Below are 18607 nucleotides of genomic sequence, written 5' to 3'. Positions count from 1 at the left end.
TGTTGTGTTTTAGTCAAAGTATTATTATCTTTACTTCTGACGAAATCCATTCTAATATTTATCAAATCAGGTCTATTTTTATATCATCTTTGACGAGAGATGTCGACGATCCTTTTGTTGTATGCATTCTGAACTGATTGATTTAAGTAAGCGCTTTTGAATTCTTTCACGCGAAATATCATGTTTAAGTCAGAAGCTCTCATTATAAGTAAGTCTATTTATGCCTGGATATGATCTACAATCGTCCGCACCTTCTTAATTATTTGTTGTTTCGGTTCTTACTTTAGTTGTTGTTATAATGATTCTAGCATGCAAGAATTAATAAAAACAAAGGAAAACTTGAAATATTTTTAACTATCATATGACTTCAATTATATATATATAGGTAAGAATGCAAAGTGGAGTAAATTACGTGTTTTTAAATATATATAAAAACCATATAGATCGTAATACGATATCTAAACTGTATAGTTAATGAACGCATGCGTTACAAGTAGTAAGTAAAGGAGAAAACCGTTAACTTTCGCTATTCTACTGTTCATGCAGTTGCTTGTCTACGAACATCGCAAAACAGAAGGCTTACATATTATAACAGGTATTGTTAACATCATCATGCAGTTCACTACGATAACTATATAGTTATTATATTCGAATTTCATCAATAGTTTTTTTATTACTATATTTAGTATATTGTCAAGCATAAAGCGAGAAATAAACAGTGGAATATGCAAGCAGATATACTTATATATCGTCTAATTCTATTTTCATTGTATCTATGTCATCTTTGCATTACCTTTCAAATAAATTTAATTAGTGACATGTTCAAATATGTTACGTTGTTTACGTAAATCCTCAATACTATTTATAGAAATGCATTCCTATTCAATGTTTTTCATGTTTAAATTTACAGATAATTTCATACACAATACAATATATTTCAACTGTACATATATCTTTACTACAATTATTTAAAGTCGCAAACAAGCAGGTTGTAACAAGAGTAGGCATTTTACCATTCTATAAAGAAGGTAGGTTATGTGTATTCGACCTGTATAGTAATATATTTCAGTTACTGACATTGTTTTATCGATCTCGGTGATGATGTTGATTTTCGGTATTTTTAACGCAATAAAAGGTATATGAATATATTGAAACGTATGAATCAGTAGATCTATTAAACCAAATGTAATCTAATGTGTAAATAAAAACAGTTATCTTATTGTTAACATCCTTGTTATTTGGTCTCTAATTGATAGATGTTTGTCTGTTTTTACATTGATTAAGAATATACACAATGTTGACTGTTGTTCCTCTATTTTTGACATTTTTACCAATGATATCTGTTTTTCTCACTTTTATGCTGTCAATATAACGGAATTATATGCGACTGTCATACAAGTGAGAGGTTAAGCTAGCTAAAAAACACCATTTCCTACATGAAGAAATGCCTGTACCAAGTCAGGAATTTGACAGTTGTTTTCCTTTCGTCAGATGTCTTTTTTGAGCTTTTGATTTTGCCTTTTTTTAAGATCTTACCGTTTTGAATTTTCCTTGGACTTCGCTTTTTTTTAAGAATAGACGGATATATGTTTGACCACCATTTTGAAATAAGTACACAGGCAATTTTTTCCAACGTGTGTTTCACGTTTGTGCTCATCACGTTAGAATAACGTTTTTCCCACGTGTGTATCACACCGGATAAACGTTTATATCACGTGTATTTTAAAAACATGATATTCTCACGTGAAAATCACGTTTTAATCTGATCACGTGATATTCACGTTGAAATATAACATTATTATCACATGTAAATATTTTAACGTGATTTGAACGTGTAAATATTGTGTTAATTTCACATGTAAATTTTTTAACGTGATTTTAACGTGTAAAAATTGTGTTAATTTCACATGTAGATTTTTCAACCTTATTTTAACATGTAAAAAGTGTGTTATTTACATGTCCATTTTTTCACATGATTGTGATATAAATTTATATCAATATCACATGTATTACTTATGTAAGTGCAAGTTGTTTTTTCATTGGCCATGAAAAAAACTTGTTTGATGTTCATGTATCAATGAATATATACATGATATAAGGTAATGAATGTGCATCATAAATCATATAAATTTTACCTTCAAATTACTGTCACAAGAAAAGTAGTATTATATACATTGGCACTCACACCACATCTTCCTATATCTATGTAACTTTACTTTCAAGTCAAACAAGACTTAAATGACTAATGTACAGTTATTATCACTACCCTTACTGAAAAAATCAGCCTCCTGCAAACATTTGCAGCAAGTCTGCTGCGAACTTGCTGCAGACTTGCAGCGAACATAGAGTCCGTGTTTGCGGCGTGTTTGCTGCAAATACGCTGCAGGTCTGCTGCAAACAATTTACCATGCAAATAAGTGTTTGCTGCAGACCTGCTGCAAACATTTATATGCAAATGAGTGTTTGCTGCAGACCTGCTGCAAACATATTTATGCAAATTAATATTTCTCCTGCCTGTTTGCTGCAGACCTGCTGCAAACATTTATATGCAAATGAGTGTTTGCCGCAGACCTGCTGCAAACATATTTATGCAAATTAATCTTTCTCCTGCGTGTTTGCTGCAGACCTGCTGCAAACATTTTTATTCAAATCAATCTGTTATACAATTAACCAATGTCATGTTGTGTACACATCATTTTATCTATATTACACAGCAAATTCTTAAAAATTTATGTTACATCCATCCATTCATAAAATAATTCAATTACTTTATCATTTGAAAAATTGTCATAGCATAAGTTTATACCCTTTAACATGTTTAATAAGTTAAATTATTTCCAAGTACGTTCTCAAATGAATTACATGCATGAATGTTAATAAAGATTTATTTGAAAATTTCTTTGTGCATGTATATGATTGTATACAGCTATAGTTAAACTAAAATTGTCACAAAATTCAACTAAACTAACATATATTTTGTAAGTTATAATCTCTAAGCATATGAGGGAGTACTGTATATTGCATGGTTACATATTTGAAAATGTATTTTAAACCTCATGCAGATATCTGTGGAAGGAAGGAATTTCATAAGTTAGCATTCTAAGATGAATATGTACTTACAAATAATGTCTTTAAAAAGTAATCTGTTAATTGCCAAACTATAATGCCTCCCTGAACACTAATATATATCATGACACAAACATCACCAACATTTTCAAATTTCAAATCTTTATCTTCCAGGAAGTTATCAATAGGCATGCTCAGTCGTTTTATGTAGTTTCTTGCAATGCTCTTGCAAACATAAAATTGTCAAAGATTCCTGCAATCTAGCTGCGAACATCCCCTATATTCTTCTTTTTCCTGCAATCTTACTGCAAACATATTTGTTTCTGCAAGCTTGCCGCAAGCTTGCAGCAAAAAGCTGCAATGTTTGCAGGAGGTTTGCAGCTAGCTGCGAACATCTGCAAACATTATTCAAAGGGTTCCTGCAAGCATTTTGTTTGCAGCAGACCTGCAGCAAGTTTGCAGCAGATCTGCTGCAAACATTTCAGTTCTGTAAGGGTAGTGTTGCATGATTTAAAGCAAAAGTTTAAAATTCTGAAGTTTTATTAATATTTAAAAGAAAACAGACTCCTGTACTGCAACCAAAGTTTTGAAAGTACAGCATAAAAATTCAGCAATTCCCAAAAATGAAATTGTAATATGTTATTGTATGTTGTTTACTGTACAATATTATTCCTTCACAAGAGTTATTCTGAATTATGCTTTGTTATGCTCTTTGATAATTAAGTCTTTTCCTTCCTTTCCTCTTCAATATTTTATTATCTTCCTTTACTTAAAGTTGACAATGGTCTGGTCTTCAATAAAATTACAAGAGGAACATTCTGTAACAAGTCTTTTTAACTGAAATAAACTCATTTCATATTCAGATATCTTCTTTTCACAGTCATAATGGTTTACTGCTTTATCTCCTCTTTTTATTGCTAATAGATGTTACACTCCGCCAATTTTCCCTACAAACATAAGAAAAGTTATACATGTATTGGTCAAGAAAAGAAGTACAAATGTATTGTTTTTGGCCCCTTGTTTATAAACTTTTAAGCCATAACCCCTACCCAACCTCCTTTTGGGGTATGGAACCATGTGGTACAATTTTATAAAGATCCATTTAGTTACTAAAGTTATTGCCTGGAAACAAGTCTTTGAACGACGATGCCATACCATAATATCATTATGGTTGCAAGGTTTTATAAATATATCATGAATAATATAAGAATAAAACTTTATTTAAGGGATTTGAAAATAGAACTAATGAAAAACAAATGAGGATGGAGAAAATAATTTTTGGAGGTTCAATGAATGTCATTTTTAAAAAGAGATTTTTGGCTACATGTATCTAAGATACATGTACATAATATTCATGAACAAAGACAGTCAAATTATTTTACATTTGTCATTCTGTGAAATTTTATATATTTATTTATAAACTTAAAGATTACTATGCAGTACAGGTTTTACTCATTGTTGAAGGCCAAATCAATAGTTATTAATGTCTGTATCCTTTGTTCTCTTGAGTAGAATTGTTTCATTGGTAATCGTACTACTTCCTCTTTTTTTGACATTTGTTTTGACATTTGTATTGACACTTATATTGATGTCTTTGTATTAACTAACAGATGCCTCTACTGATTTTGTTGTTTGTTTGCATGCTGATTTATTGAAATATAGACATTTATCTCAATGGTTTGATTGTTACAGCCAAGTTAATCAAGTATATAATACCTGCTTCTTTCACTTCTCCTCCTTAAAGTACATTTCCTTTGTTGAGTTTTTTCCCCAATGATCTCCTCAATAATTTTCTCTGTCCATTTATATCTAGTGACTTGCAGACTTGTTGTATCCCTAAAAGATATATCAAATTATTCAATTGATGGAAAATATCTTTCATTTTTATAATCATGATAATGATAATATTGTTTGGTTAATAATATTTATTACACAATAGAATTATAACTTTAAATAGTTTTCACATGTACCTTAAAAGTTTGTAGTAATGTCATAAATGTTTAGGCTAAACATCAAATAAAAGATTGCTGTTCAAAGCTGATAAAATAAATTCTATTTCTCTAAAATCCACATGCTTCAGTTGAAAATAAAAGTACATAAAATGTGAAGTTCCATGGAAGGATATACATATAGAAGAAAAGACAACTAATTGTTTACCACTAATTATACCTACCCAATATAAAGGTAAAAGCCTTATTAACCTTAGGGACAGGTCAATATTTATTGGGGGGTTGGGACCGGTGCAATTCACAGTGGCGGATCCAGAAATTTTCATAAGTGGGGGCCCACTGACTGGCCTAAGAGGGGGCCACTCCAGTCACGCTTCAGTGATTCCCTATATAAGCAACCAAATTTTTTCCCAAAAAGGGGGGGCCCGGGCCCCCTGGGCCCCCCCCCCTAAATCCGCCTCTGATTCATATATATTTCTCTCTTAAAAAAAGTTTCTGTCCTATATGAAATATCTACTAATTTAAATAAGTATATGTCCTACCTAATCTATGAATAAATCAAACAGACTTTAACTTCATTTTTATTATATTAACACAGATCAAATATAGTAGTCTTGGGATTTGTCTGGAAATTTTAACTGATCTACTCCTTTCGAGAAGAAGGCAAATAGTCATGCAATATGCACCCCCTTTTCCCCCGCTTTTTTATCAAAATTTGTGGATCCACCACTGAGTATGGAAAATAGTTCGTAAATATGCTTGACTTGTGTCTCATCGAGTTTGTGTTAAGTGAGGGTGCTATTTCTTAAGGTTCATCATAACCTTTTGGCTAAAATGGCCATATTTACACCCCAAATTTTACTCTGAGTACAGACTAACCTATACACCTGCAACAATTTTAAGGGATGGCAGGAACTAGATATATAAATTTTAAATGCATTTTATGTTTCAGAAAATTATAAACTTTTCTAGATTTTGCTATCCATTTTTTTTCGTTCCTGCAGAAGGTGCAAAAATTAACTAAGTCGTGAAAACGATTGAGAAGCTCCCCTCATATAATCAATGTTGCGAGTAGTATTGATTTAAATGGACAATAGATGGACAATAGACACCTGTAAACAATATAGGTGATTTAACAGGTTTAAACTGTGTAACTGAGTGGACCGTATCAAATGAAACTCGGGTGTTTGTTTATTTTGCTATCTTCTGCAGACTGGAAAAAAATGGACATCAAAATCCAGGTAAGTTTTTAATTTTCTGAAACGTAGACTTCATATAACTTTTATATATATCTAGTTCCTGCCATGCCTTAAAACTTTCCTGGATGTACCAGTTTGTCTGTACTCATAGTAATTTTTGATGTGTAAACACGGCCAAAGAAAAAAAAACACGGTAATTTTATTGAACTTACCTGCACTGGCCACTGCAAATTATTAAATTCACGTGTACGCAGTATAGTATACCAGAGTGGTTTTTTTTTTACTGCTAAAGTTGCGTTATTAGTACACAGACTGTCAGTTGTAAATACAGAAACGGGTACCACATGGACAAGGATGCTAAAAATAACCGCGGGAAATACCGCGCACCTTGATAAATTTCGGAATCGGTGTGTAACCCAGAAGAGGAATCAATTTATTAACATTGTTTTGTTTTTAAGCTGGTAGCATAAAATGATTAAGATTTTAAATTTAATCAATATTTTGAAGGTTTGAATATGAAATGCAATCGATAAATGCAGTTTAAATGAGAATTGATGTGCTTCGTATCTCAGATAATTATCCCGTACGGTTCACGGAAACGAGCGTCTATGCCAGACAACATGAATATTGACACCACAATACTGGAAACGGAGAGTAATACAGCTTTTGGAGACATATATATCAGGTATATTTTTCACAAACACGTTCTAAAGGCATGTGTACAGTCGTAAATTATAATATACAAATCCCAGAACAAAGGCAGTCTGCATAAAAAACTTGACAGGCCGAAAACTTGAAAAAAACCTGTCAATGTCATCAAACCAAAATTTTGAATTTCTTAAATTTAAATCATATATTTGGTATGTGAGTTGTGTGTCATTTTTTATTTAAATTTTACTGTCACAACAACATTTATAAGTGTCTGGGGGTATGATTTTTACGAGTGCATCATGAAGACTGACCAATATTAATGATCACAAAAATACATAGGCACTTGTTTTTGTCAATGAGACAATGTGGGGTTTACTATCCACCCACTTACGAAAAATCAATTCGTACAGTTGTGGATAATAAACCCAACATTGACAGAATAAGTGCTTGTGCAATTTTTGAAAGAAAATGACCACGGGCTGGCGCAGGCACTTGTTTTTGTCAATGTGCCTGTGGGGTTTACTCTCCACACCCGTAAGAAATATCACAATATATATCACAAAATATCACTTACCCGAACATCCCCAACCTCAATTGTAACAGCAAAAACAAAATTAAAGTACATGATTCATGAAGGAAAATACATGGAGGAAGATACACATAGGGCGTAATATGCACCATATCATTGATTATGAAAAGAAAAGTAGAGCTAGGTTATGAGGATTTTTTTTTTATTTTGGAATATCATAAATAAAGCCAGAGGAATCTGAATATCTGGCAAAAACTCAAATACAGGAGGCCTAATCTGCAGGTTATGATATACATGTACATGAATAACACTGATCCATCTGGATCTATCTGGAGTGGTATATAAACTTCACTTGCCATGCTTGTCGCATACTGAACATTTAACTCCTTTCCTTTAACAATTTAATATACATGATTATGATGATACAAACAACTTGATATACATGATTATGATGATACAAACAACTTAATATACATGATTATGATGATACAAACAATTTAATATACATGATTATGATGATACAAACAATTTAATATACATGATTATGATGATACATGTCAAGATTGTTCACAGAATGACACTTGAGTTATCAGGCAATTAACTTTCACTGTCTCATTATTTATCACACAAATTTGGTTGAAATCAAATTATGTTATGCCCAAATTGCAACATGCATGGCTACAGATGCCTTAAGCATGTTAAGGTAGTCACTGTAATTTTCCTTTAAATTTTTATCAGACTATGACAATAACTGTATGTGTATAACTGTAAATGAAATGCTGAATATTTATGCAATTTTTTTTATATGACAGTTATTAAGCAGGTCTTGAATGAAGTCTTGATTGTGGAGGATCTGTTTGTAAATTCCTGACATGAAAAAGAAAATGACAGAGGGAGAAGTCCAGGTTAATGTTAGAAGGACAATTCAGCAAAGTTCCAACAGATATGTATGCACTTATTCCATTCTATTAAATGTTATGCATTTAACAAAATAGTATGCTCTAAAGAAAAATGTACTGCCTTCTACAATATTTCATTCTATACTTTAAACATAATTGATATGAATTGGAGGGCTTACAATCGTGCATTCCTATTGCAGCTGTTTATTTTATTTTCAACACACTTGACATTTATTGATTCATTGATGTCTTTATTTCCTCATACTAAAAAGTAATTGAGATATTGAGTGCCACTTTAAACACATTGGTGCTATTTTGTAGCATCCTGTTTTTATTAGTGGAGAAAACTAAGACTTTTATAAGGAACTGACAATCCTAGTCAATTAAGTCTCTTAATTTAATATCAATTAATAACAAAGGAATGTAAAATAAAGAGAGAAGAAAAAAAGCAATTTTTTTATATACAGACAAAAAAGTATTTAAGTCTCGCAGTATAAAATCCCTGGGCAATGATGCCAATCTTTAATGATATAAAATATTCATAATATCAACATTACTAAAGATGAGAATGTGACATTTGTTTTTCAGTCAGTAGAAGGAGGCAACATGTAATATGTGTATTAAATTTTATGTTAATTAACAAGTATTTGAATATAATTATTTTTTTCCAGAAAATGAAATCTGAAAATTCTGATTTTGAGGCAAATATATATGTAAGATGAATAGAAGACATAATACTCTAGCGGTGCTTCAGAATCACACTATAGAAGTATGAAGAATTTTGGTTGTAATCAAGTTAACCTGAAGGTAATTTTATAGTAAAACAAGAAAACATTTCCTATTCAAAAAATTTTTATGTTTAGGTCACAATAGGATAAAGTTATATTTTCTGTCTTACTTTCCATTTCCTTAGATTATTTTTTTTTTTTGGGGGGGGGGGGGGGGGTCATTTTTTTGGTATAAAAGTAATGATAAGAGTCAAAATTTGTTTGATAAAGCATCATTTAAGTTTAGAACATGTTGTATATAATCTGTTAATAATTAGAAGGCCGTACTTTAACCTATAATGGTTTACTTTTTAAATTGTTATTTGTATGGAGAGTTGTCTCATTGGCACTCACACCACATCTTCCTATATCTAGATATAAGAAAAAGAAAAAAATACAATTATTTTATCTATGTATATTCTATAAAAAAAAAATGTGGTATGATTGCCATTGAGATAACTCTCCACAAGAGACCAAATGAGTAAGTGACTCAGAAATTAACACCTTTGACTTTTTCCCATAGGTCACTGTGACTGTACGGCCTTCAACAATGAGCAAAGCCCATACAGCATAATCTACTTTATCTTTCTGCCAGGAGAGAGCAAACAAGTGTATACATTTTTTTGGCTACATTGTTCAATAATGTTGTTACGACCCATAAACAAATAATGATTATATCCTTCATACTGCAGGTTATTTATTTACTTGCATTCAAAGATGATTGAATATTGAGAGTTTCAGTAATTCATAAATAGCCTTCTGCTGTTGTTTTTTCTATGTTTAGGTTGTTGTCTATTTGATACATTCCCCATTTCCATTTTCAATTTTATTATTGACAGCTCATTCAAAATTGAAATCTAAAGTTATGACTGTCCAGTAATTGTGGACTTTACCATGTTGACAGCAACAATAGCTTAAAAGCTAAATTGACATAAAAAGTTAACAGCAATCTGAAACTGATGCTCAGTACCTTGAGGAATATCTAGAATTTCATTTTGATCTTAAAAACTGTATAACATAATCCTTTTCTTGACCTTGTTTTATTTTATGAACCATTTATTCATTCATTGACAAAGATTTAAATGGAAGGCTCAAAGCATTGAGATTTATAAAAAAGAGTTAAAAATTCCAGGTGAATGTTTCCCTTTTTTCTCCTTATTGCTCTGTTTCAATCCTGTTCTTAAGCACATATTGACAATCTCAGTCATTATCTGATGTAATTTTTTTTTTATTTACAGCTTCATAGTAAAACAGATGCTAGGCAACACCCTCACTATTCAAGTCAGACTATAAAAGGAAGCTTTTTTGTTGATAGCTGAACTTGTAAGTAATTATATCTGAAGTGTTTATTGTACATATTAACTAGAGGCTCTAAAGAGCCTGTGTCGCTCACCTTGGTCTATGTGCATATTAAACAAAGGACACAAATGGATTCATGACAAAATTGTATTTTGGTGATGGTGATGTGTTTGAAGTTCTTACTTTACTGAACGATTTTGCTTCTTACAATTATATCTATAATGAACTTTGCCCATTAGTAACAGAGAACTATATTTGGTAAAAATTTACATATATTTACCAAATTAATGAAAATTGTTAAAAATTGACTATAAAGGGCAATAACTCCTTAAGGGGTCAATTGACCATTTAGGTCATGTTGACTTATTTGTAGATCTTACTTTGCTGAACATTATTGCTGTTTACAGTTTATCGCTATCTATAATAGTATTCAAGATAACCAAAAACGGCAAAATTTCTTTAAAAATTACCAATTGGAGGGCAGCAACCCAACAACCAGTTGTCCAATTCATCTGAAAAATTCAGGGCAGATAGATATTGACTTGATTAACAATTTAACTTCTTGTCAGATTTGCTCTAGATGCTTTGAATTCATAGTTATAAGCCAAAAACTGCATTTTACCCCTATGTTCTATTTTTAGCCGTGGCGGCCATCATGGTTGAATGGCCAGGTCATCGGACACATTTTTCAAACTAGATACCCCAAAGATGATTGTGGCCTAGTAGTTTCAGTGGAGATTTTGTAAAAGATTACTTAGATTTATGAAAAATGGTTAAAGATTGACTATAAAGGGCAATAACTCCTAAAGGGGTCAACTGACCATTTTGGTCATGTTGACTTATTTGTAGATCTTACTTTGCTGAACATTATTGTTGTTTACAATTTATCTCTATCTATAATAATATTCAAGATAATAACCAAAAACAGCAAAATTTCCTCAAAATTACCAATTCAGGGGCAGCAACCCAACAACCGATTGACCGATTCATCTGAAAATTTCAGGGCAGATAGATCTTGACCTGATAAACATTTTTATCTCATGTCAGATTTCCTCAAAATGCTTTGGTTTTTGAGTTATAAGCCAAAAACTGCATTTTACCCCTATGTTCTATTTTTAGCGGTGGTGGCCATCTTGGTTGGTTGACCAGGTCACGCCACACATTTTTTAAACTAGATACCCCAAAGATGATTGTGGCCAAGTTTGGATTAATTTTGCCCAGTAGTTTCAGAGGAGAAGATTTTTGTAAAAGATTAATTTAATTTATGAAAAATGGTTAAAATTGACTATAAAGGGCAATAACTCCTAAACGGGTCAACTGACCATTTTGGTCATGTTGACTTATTTGTAGATCTTACTTTGCTGAACATTATTGCTGTTTACAGTTTATCTCTATCTATAATAATATTCAAGATAATAACCAAAAACAGCAAAATTTCCTCAAAATTACCAATTCAGGGGCAGCAACCCAACAACCGATTGACCGATTCATCTGAAAATTTCAGGGCAGATAGATCTTGACCTGATAAACATTTTAACCCCCCATGTCAGATTTGCTCTAAATGCTTTGGTTTTTGAGTTATAAGCCAAAAACTGCATTTTACCCCTATGTTCTATTTTTAGCCGTGGCGGCCATCTTGGTTGGTTGACCGGGTCACGCCACACACTTTTTAAACTAGATACCCCAATGATGATTGTGGCCAAGTTTGGTTTGATTTGGCCCAGTAGTTTCAGAGGAGAAGATTTTTGTAAAAGTTAACGACGACGACGGACGACGACGGATGACGGACGCCAAGTGATGAGAAAAGCTCACTTGGCCCTTCGGGCCAGGTGAGCTAAAAAAGGAAAGAAGAAATAAGAAATCATTTCACAAAAAATGTACACAAAAATTAAAATAATGTTATGTCATTGTTTGAATTTCTATTGTTTTAGAATATTTAAAACCAACCACAACTTTTTAGCTCACCTGGCCCGAAGGGCCAAGTGAGCTTTTCTCATCACTTGGCGTCCGGCGTCGTCCGTCGTCCTGCGTCCGTCGTCGTTAACTTTTACAAAAATCTTCTCCTCTGAAACTGCTGGGCCAAATTAATCCAAACTTGGCCATAATCATCATTGGGGTATCTAGTTTAAAAATTGTGTGGCGTGACCCCGCCAACCAACCAAGATGGCCGCCACGGCTAAAAATAGAACATAGGGGTAAAATGCAGTTTTTGGCTTATAACTCAAAAACCAAACCATTTAGAGCAAATCTGATATGGGGTAAAAATGTTCATCAGGTCAATATCTAACTGCCCTGAAATTTTCAGATGAATCGGACAACCCGTTGTTGGGTTGCTGCCCCTGAATTTGTAATTTTAGGGAAATTTTGCTGTTTTTTGTTATTATCTTGAATATTATTATAGATAGGGATAAACTGTAAACAGCAATAATGTTCAGCAAAGTAAGATCTACAAATAAGTCAACATAACCAAAATGGTCAGTTGACCCCTTTAGGAGTTATTGCTCTTTATAGTCAATTTTTAACCATTTTTCATAAATCTTGGTAATCTTTTACAAAAATCTTCTCCTCTGAAACTATCAGGCCAAATTTAAACAAACTTGGCCTCAATCATCATTGGGGTATCTAGTTTAAAAACTGTGTGGCGTGACCCGGCCAACCAACCTAGATGGCCGCCATGGCTAAAAATAGAACATAGGGGTAAAATGCAGTTTTTGGCTTATAACTCAAAAACCAATTCATTTAGAGCAAATCTAACAGGGAATAAAATTGTTTATCAGGTCAAGATCTATCTGCCATGAAATTTTTTAGATGGATCGGACAAAGTGCTGTTAGATTGCTGCCCCTGAATTAGTCATTTTAAGGAAATTTTGCCTTTTTTTGTTATTATCTTGAATATTATTATAGATAGATATAAACTGTAAGGAGCAACAATGTACAGCAAAGTAAGACCTTAAAATAAGTCAACATGACCTAAATGGTCAATTGACCCCATAAGGAGTTATTGCCCTTTATAGTCAATTTTTAACAATTTTCATATAATTTGTAAATTTTAACTAACTTTTGACTGAAACTCTTAGGCCAAGTTCAATATAGATAGAATGATTGTTAGCAGCAAGAATGTTCAGTAAAGTAAGATGTTCAAACACATCACCATCACCAAAACACAATCTTGTCATGAATTCAAATGCGTCCTTTGTTTAATATTCACATAGTCCCAGGTGAGCGACACAGGCTCTTTGGAGCCTCTAGTTTGTGTACACTTTTGAAAATAGAATACAAAATGCACTTATTTAGATTCTGATAAGTTGAATAAAACAGGCTATAATAGAAATGATTAAAATGAGAAGATAAGGTATGAATGCCAATGAGACAACTATCCACCAAAGTTCAAATAAAGTGGATGTGAGCAATTATGGGCTACTGTATATCCATAACAATGAAAAAAGTCCATAATGTATAGTTGTCTATATATATAGTTCAGCCTGTGGTTAAACATTTTTTTATTTAAGAAATAATTCATGGAAGCCATAGACTTGTTGGAAATTTACACATGGCCTTGGTTGTGATATATTCAAATGTTATCCTGAGCGTAAGCTGATCACAAGAGACCAAATAAAACAGAAAATATGACCTATAGGTCACTGTATAGCCTTCAAAAATTAGCAAAGCCCATACCACAGTCAGCTACATGATAAATCACAAACTTTAAAGAATTCAATTGAGAAAACTGACAGCCTTATTTATGTACCAAACAATAAAAAAAAATATTATGTAACACAGCAACAAACAGCAATCACTGAACTACAGGCTCCTTACTTGGGACAGGCACATACATACAGAATATAAGATGGATACAAATAGAAATACAAATATAACAAAAACACAAAGTGGACATGGATTTGTAATTGTACATCCAACAACAAAAAGACAGTAAGTAAAGATCTGAGAGTACTTCCATTTACCGAAAGCTGGATCAATTGAGAATTTTAATAGGACTTTTTCCAAGAACTTTTATTAAAATTTGATGGGTGGTAGTTATTTAAGAACACTGCTTGAACATTTAAATGAAATATCCAAATTAAAATGTATGCATGAACAAATAAAAAGTGCCTTCCTCCCCCTTATCTACTTTTATTTTTGGAACAGCCCTCACATTGTTGTTTACATTTAAGCAACAGCAACATTCATATTAGAATTAAAATACTAGTAAAGCTTTCATTATGTATGCTAATATAAGATAATACTTATAACAATAAATAGATTTTTTTTTTATCCTTTCAGATGAAGAAGAAATCAAAGAGTGGAGCCTTTAGAAGATAGAACATTCAAATATTATTTGTTACTATTTCAGTAATTATAACTTATCGAATGTGAACTGTTTAACATATTCTTAAATATAAATATAATTGAATTTCAAGTTGGAAAGTGTTTTTTTCTTATTTAACATTTAGTAATATATGTATTTGATAGGGACAATTTTTTAGTCATAAGCTGATTATTTTTAGATCATGTTAAACATACAAGGGACATAACTCTTAATAGTTATCAAAGATACCAGGATTATATTTTAGTACGCCAGACACACGTTTCCTCTACACAATCTTGACTCATCAGTGACACTCATATCAAAATATTTTATAAAGCCAAACAAGTACAAAGTTAAAGAGCATTGAGGAAATTAAAGAATGGACATTGTAAACTAGTTTGTTTGTATTGAAATGTTGTTTGGTATACATTTGGTTATGCATAATTTGTTGTACAATTTCGAATTCAATTTCCTTTCAAACATTGAAAATAAGATTTGGATTAAAATATATTGTTATGATAGTTAAGTTTTGATGTATGCTTAACATGCAGCTGCAAATATTACATACATATTCAGGATGATAACAGGTACATTAAACATGCATATCAGGTAGCTGATAATCAGTTATAACCTACAAGATAATTTATTGATGTTTAACTCACTGTTGCCATACTTTTAAGATAAAGAACCAGAGAATTATCTTCAAATAGAGATGACCAAGAAAAACATGATATGTCAAAAAGTACAACAAAGACAATATTTCATTTTTTCCAAATGGCTGCTTCACATAAATGTCCTGTTGTATTATCACGATTATATCACGTGGTATATATTAAACGTGAATATCACGTTGTATTATCACGTTGATATCATGTGGCATTATACACAACGTGAATATCACGTGTGAACAACGTTTTGTCACGTTTGTGCTCACAACGTGAATATTACGTTTCTGCTCGTTTCACGTTCTACTCACGTTGTGTGGACAACGTGAATATCACGTGATTCTCATGTTAAAATCACGTTGGAAAAAATTGCCTGTGTACACATGTGAAATTTATTTTAGACTAGTTATGGAATCCCTAATTTTTAATTTTTTGTTGATTTGAAGAATAATAATTAAGTATCACCTGCCTTTGTTGGTTAGTAAAATGATTATTGAAAACAATCAAAGGATATTTATTTTTCAGATTGGCTATCAAGCTGTGAATCTCATGTGAAATGGACAAACATAGCGTTGACAGGCCCGATGAAGTAATAGATTTCAACTCCATTAAACCAAATACTTTACCACATGATAAAAAATATCATATTTTTCTATCATACAAGACTGAAAATCGAGACCGTCGAATCGCGATACAGATAGACAGATTGTTACGAGGAAAGGGATACCAATGTTGCCTCCATGAAAGAGATTTTCTACCTGGAAATGCCATAGTAGACAATATTGATAAAAATATTGAACGTTCTATAAAAGTAGTATTCTTGTTATCAGAAAACTCTTCGGCAAGTGAATGGTGCCAATACGAGCTGACTATGACGGAGACATTTCATATTCAGAACAAAGGATATAAGCCAATCATATTAAAGCTTGATCAATGCAAGTTGCCAGATGCGATAAAAAGATATACATACCTTTCAGCAGACAGGCCTACAGAAGAATGGATTGGCAGACTAGCACTGGCAATTAATGATGAAACGGGTAAATATATTGTATCTTTTGTTTTGTTTTTGTCTTTTTTTTGTTTTGTCATTTTGTTTTTATTTGTTGTAATCTTTAAGAAATGCACACAATGCTTTAAGTTTGTTGAAAAGTTTATCAAATTAATGGGAAATATTGACGAAAATTTAGACAATTTCATTAAATACTTATGATGTTCGCTCCTCTTATTTTTTTTTATAATTTAGTAGCATTTCGTTGGAAAACCAGTTGAAAATTCCATAAAATCCTTGTTTTTTCATATTAATTTTTCAAAGAAAAAGGGTGTCAATGTTAAATGCATGAAAAGTCTAGAGAAAATTATTACCACCAGATATTTAATGGTTTATGTCACGAAAACAAGCAGTTGGACCGACCCTTCATTTTTCTGCTTTGTCAGTTACTTTATTTATACAGTATCAATTTATAACAGTCTTTAAAAAGCTTGTTATTTTGAAAGAGAGTACAGCGAACATCCTTAAGAAGCATTTATTACTAAATAGAAAAATGTAATAGAAAAAAACACAAAAAAAAACCACCAGACATGATTTGAATATTTGATAATTGCTTTCCCTTTGTCATCTTTTGATTTTTTTCTACTACAAAACGAAAGGAAGTTAATAACCTATCAATGTTTTCATTAAAAATATTTAGAATGACAATGTAAAATCATCATTATATTTCAGATCACCTCATTACTAACAGGAGGAATATTAAGTTCGTTCCAGTTCCATGTATGAATTACAATCGTGATAAAGAACACAAACTTTCAACATGTCGATATCCACACATCTGTGCAAAGTACATAATCAATGATGCAGAATGTACCGGAAGTTGTGGCAAAAATCATAACTTGGTAACCGATCAGTCCAGAGAAATCCTGGTTGACGTTGGATTCATTACTGACGGCAATTATGATTCGCTATTGGAAACCTATAGGCAAAAATGTAAAGAAAAGCTGGCTGATATGGCAAAAAATGGAGTGACGGGTCCCTGCTGTTATTATAATTACAAGGGATGTTTGCTTGGTGATTTTCACTGTCCATTTACTCACATATGTAAAGATTGGTTTATTGGTACATGTGTAAAGCTGAACTGTACTCTGTCGCATGACATTTTGAATGCTCACACAAAACGTTTGCTTAAAATATTTGACATTGATACTACAAATGACAAGACGGCCATTTTAAACAAATATCGTGCTAAGTATCCACATAAAAAATTTATTACGATGAAAGAGTCAGTATCCACAAGAACATTTCTGAAAGAAAACTTGTTGTATGTTGTAGTTATTGTTTTTATAATTGTCTTTTTTGTAAAGACATATGGACTTTCTATTTAGTTTAAAATGATTCAACATTTTTAACAGATTTTCACGAATTTGTATACTGATGATTATTATTTCGAAATTCTTATTTGAAACTAAATACGCATTTAAATGATATTCCAATTGAAACTTTATTTGGAGCGGAAGATGAGCAGGTCTTTCGAACTTCTATTACTTGTGTAAACTTTTGGTGGTTTGATTTTTTGAAAGTATGAAGCAGAAATCAAATCTGTTGTGACTGGCTTTTTTGTTGTTGTTGTTGTTTTTGTTGTTGTTTTGTTTGTTTTGTTAATTTAACTTATTAGTGTGAATAAAGATTTTCATGTTAATTACAATGAAATATTAGAATATTAAAAATACAAGAGATGATATACAATAAAAGTCATCTTTGGAACCCCTGAAATTTCAAAATAAGGAAACATATTTAAGCCTTTCAAAGTTATATGTTATTTTCATTCAATGTATTTCTATACCTTTAATAGGTTTCAATTGAAATTTGCAGGCATGCATAGAAAACATAGGGATAATAAATTATTCGCATGAAATAACGTCAACCTTAGACAGGCAAATCTAGGAATCTGATGCGACTGTCGTACAACTGGCAGGTTAAGCGCTATAAAACCAGGTCCAATCCACCATTTTCTTCATTTGAAAATGTCTGTACCATGTCAGGAATATGACAGTTGTTTATTCGTTTGATGTGTTTTATCATTTGATTTTGGCATTTGATTAGGTAATTTCCGTTTTGAATTTCCTCGGAGTTCAGTAATTTTGTGATTTTACCTTCTACAGGCCGCTTGACTCCTGCAATGCGCACATCAAATGTCAACAGCGGTTATAAGAAACAATAGAATTGACTAATGTTTTACTCCAATGGGCTTATTTTACCGAAATGAAGATAAAGGTAATGACATAT

At 31.8% G+C, this 18607-nt stretch overlaps 1 protein-coding gene and 1 long non-coding RNA gene across 3 annotated transcripts; one reads left to right on the top strand and one right to left on the bottom strand.

The window, feature by feature from the left end:
- Positions 1-467: 467 nt before the first annotated feature.
- Positions 468-18020, top strand: LOC139502205 (uncharacterized). Of its 2 annotated transcripts, none has more exons than XM_071291632.1 (3): positions 468-595; positions 15856-16367; positions 17051-18020. In XM_071291632.1, exons 2-3 carry the CDS (start codon positions 15887-15889, stop codon positions 17704-17706), a joined length of 1137 nt encoding a protein of 378 aa, XP_071147733.1. In that variant the 5' UTR covers positions 468-595; positions 15856-15886; the 3' UTR covers positions 17707-18020. The 2 variants fall into 2 exon arrangements, with proteins under 2 accessions (XP_071147733.1, XP_071147734.1); XM_071291633.1 differs by lacking the exon at positions 468-595 and adding an exon at positions 919-1028.
- LOC139502207 (uncharacterized) lies at positions 3589-6908 on the bottom strand. Its single transcript, XR_011658748.1, has 3 exons — positions 6427-6908; positions 4783-4902; positions 3589-4013 (listed from the first exon to the last, which is right to left on the bottom strand). It is a non-coding gene; the product is annotated as an uncharacterized lncRNA (long non-coding RNA).
- Positions 18021-18607: the final 587 nt, after the last annotated feature.

The sequence above is a fragment of the Mytilus edulis genome, chromosome 13 (genome assembly GCF_963676685.1).
Source record: "Mytilus edulis chromosome 13, xbMytEdul2.2, whole genome shotgun sequence".
NCBI lineage: Eukaryota > Metazoa > Mollusca > Bivalvia > Mytilida > Mytilidae > Mytilus > Mytilus edulis.
Note: the sequence above shows the minus strand (reverse complement) of the source record. Positions and strands in the feature narration are given on the sequence as shown.